Genomic DNA, 4,802 nt, shown 5'->3' on the forward strand with positions numbered 1-4,802 from the left:
CAAAAAGGGTTTATGCACAGGTTTTTTAAAAAAAAATAGTTCTGCTGATGTACAAGTAAATGAACAAGATAATCTCACACATGAAACTATTTTTAATGAGCAAGATAATGTCATGAATGAAAATGTTTCTCAAGAAAAAGTTTCAAATGAAAATGTTGATTTTGATGATGAAAAGATTAATAATGAAGATGTTAATGTCAATAATGAAAATGTTAACATTTCAAATGAGAATGAGAATGAAAATGTCATGATGATAACAATGAACAATTTATTCCACCTTTAGATATATATGATCCTAGTAATTGGGATAATCTTGATAATAACTTAAGAGATATTTTGATTGAAAAAGGGCCAATAAGAGAATCAAATTTTGTGTATCCTAAAGATAATCTATCTAGACATTTTTCTGATGCTTCTTATACTAGAAAGTTAAGTAACGGTGACACGATAGATCGAAAATGGTTAATTTACTCAAAAAAATTTGATAAAGTGTTTTGTTTTTGTTGTAAATTGTTTAAACCTAATAATTATGTTAATAAAATTTCTTTAGCAAATGATGGATTTAATGATTGGAAACATCTTTTTGATAGACTTAAAGAACATGAAAATAGTTCCCAACATCTTTTTTGTATGGATTCTTGGGATGAACTAATAGCAAGATTTGATAAGAATAAAACAATTAATAAAGATTTGCGAAATAAAGTTTTAACTGAAAAAGAACGTTGGAGGCAAGTTTTAAAAAGAATAATTGATGTCATTAAATATTTGGCAAAATATAATTTGGCTTTTCGAGGTTGTAATGAAAAACTTTTTCAAGAATTTAATGGTAATTTTTTGGGAGCAATTCAAATGATGACAGAATTTGATGTTATAATGCAAGAACATGTTAGACACATAGAAAATCATCAAACTCATCTTCATTATTTAGGACACAAAATTCAAAATGAAATCATTTCTATTTTAGCTAATAATGTTAGAAATTTTATAATTACTATTATAAAAGAATCAAAATATTTTTCTGTTATTCTTGATTGCACCCCCGATGTTAGCCATCAAGAACAAATGACTCTTGTTATTCAATGTGTGAACATGTCTAATAATAAAATAAAAGTTGAAGAATTTTTTTTAGAATTTTTAAAGGGAGAAAATACATCGGGTTTAGGACTTTTTAATGAGTTATTAAATGCAATTAAATCTTATGGTCTTAATATTGATGATGTAAAAGGACAAAGTTATGATAATGGTTCTAACATGAAAGAAAAACACCAAGGTGTTCAAAAATGATTCCTTGAAATTAATCCAAAAGCATTGTTTATGCCATGTGCTTGTCATAGTCTTAACCTCACGGTTAGTGATATGGCTCATTCTTGTGCCAAGCGATTTCTTTTTTTGGAGTTTTGTAATGCATTTTTGTATTATTTTCAAGTTCAACCAAAAGATGGTCAATATTACTTAATAAAGTCCCTAACTTAACGGTAAAATCTTTATCTAATACACGTTGGGAGAGTAGAATAAAAAGTGTCAAAGCCATTAGGTTTCAAGCTCCTCGTATAAGGGATGTCTTGATAGAATTAAGTTCATCATGTGATGATGTAAAGTCTAAAAGTGAAGCTGAAAGTTTAGTTAATGCTATTGAAAGTTATGACTTTTTACTTGGTATGGTAATTTGGTATGATATTTTATTTGCTATAAATAAAGTTAGTAAAAAAATGCAAACCAAAACTATATGTATTGATTCCACAATTGATCTATTAAAAAATATGATAACATTTTTTAAAAATTATAGAAATGAAGGTTATGCCATTAGTATTGATAATGCTAAGGCCATTGCATCGGATATGGAAGTTAAACCTGTATTCCCAAAAAAACGCCAAATTACTAGAAAAAAACAATTTGATGAAATTAATTGTGAAGATGAATTACTATCACCCGAAGAATCATTTAGAATCGAGTATTTTATATATATTGTTGATGTGGCAATTGCATCATTAGAGAGTAGATTTGAGCAATTAACAAACTTTGAAAACATTTTTGGATTTTTATATGATTCAAAAAGGTTAAATTCATTGGATGATATTGAACTTAAAAAAAGTTGTGCTGTTTTTGTAAATAAGTTTACTCATAATAACTTATGTAATGTGGATTTAAATGAATTTTTGACGGAAATTAAAGTATTACGAAAAACTTTGCCAAATGTTGTTATGTCATCGGTTGAAATTTTAGAGTTTGTCAGAGGTAAAGATTGTTATCCAAATGTTCGTATTGCATATAGAATCTTATTAACCATACCAGTTACTGTAGCATCAACAGAAAGAAATTTTTCAAAACTAAAATTATTAGAAAATTATTTGAGATCATCAATGTCACAAGAAAGATTAAATGGTTTGGCTATGTTATGCATTGAAAAAGATTTGTTGGATAATATTGAACTTGATTCTATAATTGATGACTTTGCATCTAAAAAAGCTCGTAAATGTAAATTTCTTTAGTTTTTCTTTGATATGTTTATGTATTTTGGTTTAGAGCATGTTTTGACTTTTTTATTTATTGTTTTGTATTAATAGTTGCTAGGTTGTTTGGCTTACGGGGCCTGTCCCGAAGTCTTTTTTTTCATAGGTGGGGAGTCCCCAGCCTTCAATTGTATTATTTTTTTAATTAATAAAATTTTTGGAGGTGCTGCCCTCTTTTTTTTATAAAAAAAACATTATGCGGGCCCCAATTTTAATTTGGCCCCGGGCCCCAAATTGTCTAGAACCGGCCCTGCGAAAAGCCACTGTATGGATTAAGAGCTGGAGCGACTCGGCGAGTCACATAGGTGGACTCGGCGAGTTGGTTGAAGTTGGGCAGGAACTCGGCGAGTTGGAAGAACAACTCGGTGAGTCTGTTGAAGATTTCCTTGGACTCGGTGAGTATGTTCTTGGACTTGGCGAGTCAAGTCACGAAACCCCGAACCCTTCGAGTTAAGACTCGGATCAGTGAGTTGAGTGGGAACTCGGTGAGTTGGACAAGACATGACTCGGAAATCGGTAGACTCGGCGAGTCATGGACTGACTCGGCGAGTCGAGTCGCGAATGGAAAGACTCTGAGCATATGAACTCGGCAAGTTAGAAGGCAGACTCGGCGAGTAGGGTTGACCTGGAAGGTTGACTTTGACCAGGACTTTGACTTTAACCAGTGTGGACTTAGTTGGCTTTCGGGGGATAGTTAGACTAAGTGTTGCATTGATACTGGTAGCTCGGGGAGCCAGTGGTGCAGGAGTTTAGAGAGTTGTCGGGCAGCAGCTAGAGGGGTTATCAACAATTTCAGCAAGTGCAGGTGAGTTTCCAATTGTGTAAATGGGTCTAAGGCCACAATGTCGGCCTATGTAGTTATGAGTAGAAGGCCCGGGGGTTAGCCCTAGGCACAGTATGCTAGTATGATATTCAGGACGAGGTCCAATGATAGCGGGCGGGTGTCCAAGGAATGGTTTATATGATAGTTTATACTTGTTGTCTGTGTGATACATGTATGTGCCTGGTAGGGAGGTGAGTGTGGGCGAGGTCCCGTACCTCACCAATAGCAGAGTGTGGATTGCGTTCCACATCTCATTAGCAGTAGAACAGGGGCGAGGCCCAAGTTAGGGAAGGAGTGAGTGTGGGATGGGCCCGTATCTCACTATCAGTAGGAGCATGGACGGGGTTCCATGACTCATCAATAGCAGGGCAAGGGCGAGGCCCAGGATAGGCGAGGCTTTATGACAGGATCCGTTAGTATATGTTTAGCTTATGTGTTGTGATATGTTTATGTGTTATTATATGTTAGCGGGCGAGGCCCAGTGACAGGTGAGGCCTAAGTGAAACAGATCTGTATCCGAGCGGGGCTCGAAGCCAGGCGAGGCCTGGAGCGGTGGGGTCGTTGTAGTGGGCGAGGCCCGAGGTAGGGGGCGAGGCTCAGAATAGCGGGCGTGGCCCAGTATGTGCAGTATGTGGATGTGCATGGTATGTGGTAGGTTGGGGAACTCACTAAGCTTCGTGCTTACGATTTTCAGTTTTGGTTTCAGGTACTTCCGGTAGCGGAGGGAAGAGCTCAGGGTGATCGCATGGCACACACCATAGATTAGACAACCTGAGAATGTCTTACTCTGATAATGAACATATGTTTGGAAATTAATACTCTGATTATGTTTTGGATTGATGATTTTGCTTTAAGTAATGTTTTATTAAATGAAATTTTTAGTCTTGAATTTTGGGACGTTACAATTTTCCTAATGTGTAGAGACAAAAAGGAGAGGTAGCTACTTAGGAGATACCTGATCAACCTTGAGCGTATGAATTCCTCAAGGGTCAAGATAAAAATATGGGTACAAATAAAGGGAAATATATTTAAGGGGGAAGTAATGAGAAGATCACAGATTAGACTTTTAAGGCTTTTTTAGATTGTAAATCCTCGCAATTCAAAGCAACTGTCGATTCAATATATGAAATGAAATTGATTAACTATATTGTAAAGATGTTTCAAACATGTAAATGTATGGAAATAAATATAAAGTAGAATATAAAATTAAAATGATAAGTGTTAGGACCCTTCTTTGATTTTATATGCCAACTAATGTTTTTTGGTAGTTGCATCAATACCATTGATGGTCATCATGGTTTGCATCCCATAATGAAATAAGGAAGCTTCATGAAGATCTATAAAAGTCAAAAACTGAAGAGTAAATATAACATCCTTATGTGTCATGGATTGTTTTGAAGATTGGGTTACCATAACAGAGGATTCCCACTTTTTATGGGATTGCATTTCCATGGTTAGCTATCATGTAT

General features: G+C 34.9%; 1 protein-coding gene across 1 annotated transcript; it reads left to right on the forward strand.

The window, feature by feature from the left end:
- The first annotated feature begins 630 nt into the window (after positions 1-630).
- Positions 631-2,489, forward strand: LOC145075623 (uncharacterized). The gene is made up of 2 exons (XM_079021801.1): positions 631-728; positions 1,787-2,489. Exons 1-2 carry the CDS (start codon positions 631-633, stop codon positions 2,487-2,489), a joined length of 801 nt encoding a protein of 266 aa, XP_078877927.1.
- Positions 2,490-4,802: the final 2,313 nt, after the last annotated feature.

Source organism: Lactuca serriola, chromosome 9 (genome assembly GCF_051521515.1).
Source record: "Lactuca serriola cultivar US96UC23 chromosome 9, Lser_US96UC23_V15, whole genome shotgun sequence".
NCBI lineage: Eukaryota > Viridiplantae > Streptophyta > Magnoliopsida > Asterales > Asteraceae > Lactuca > Lactuca serriola.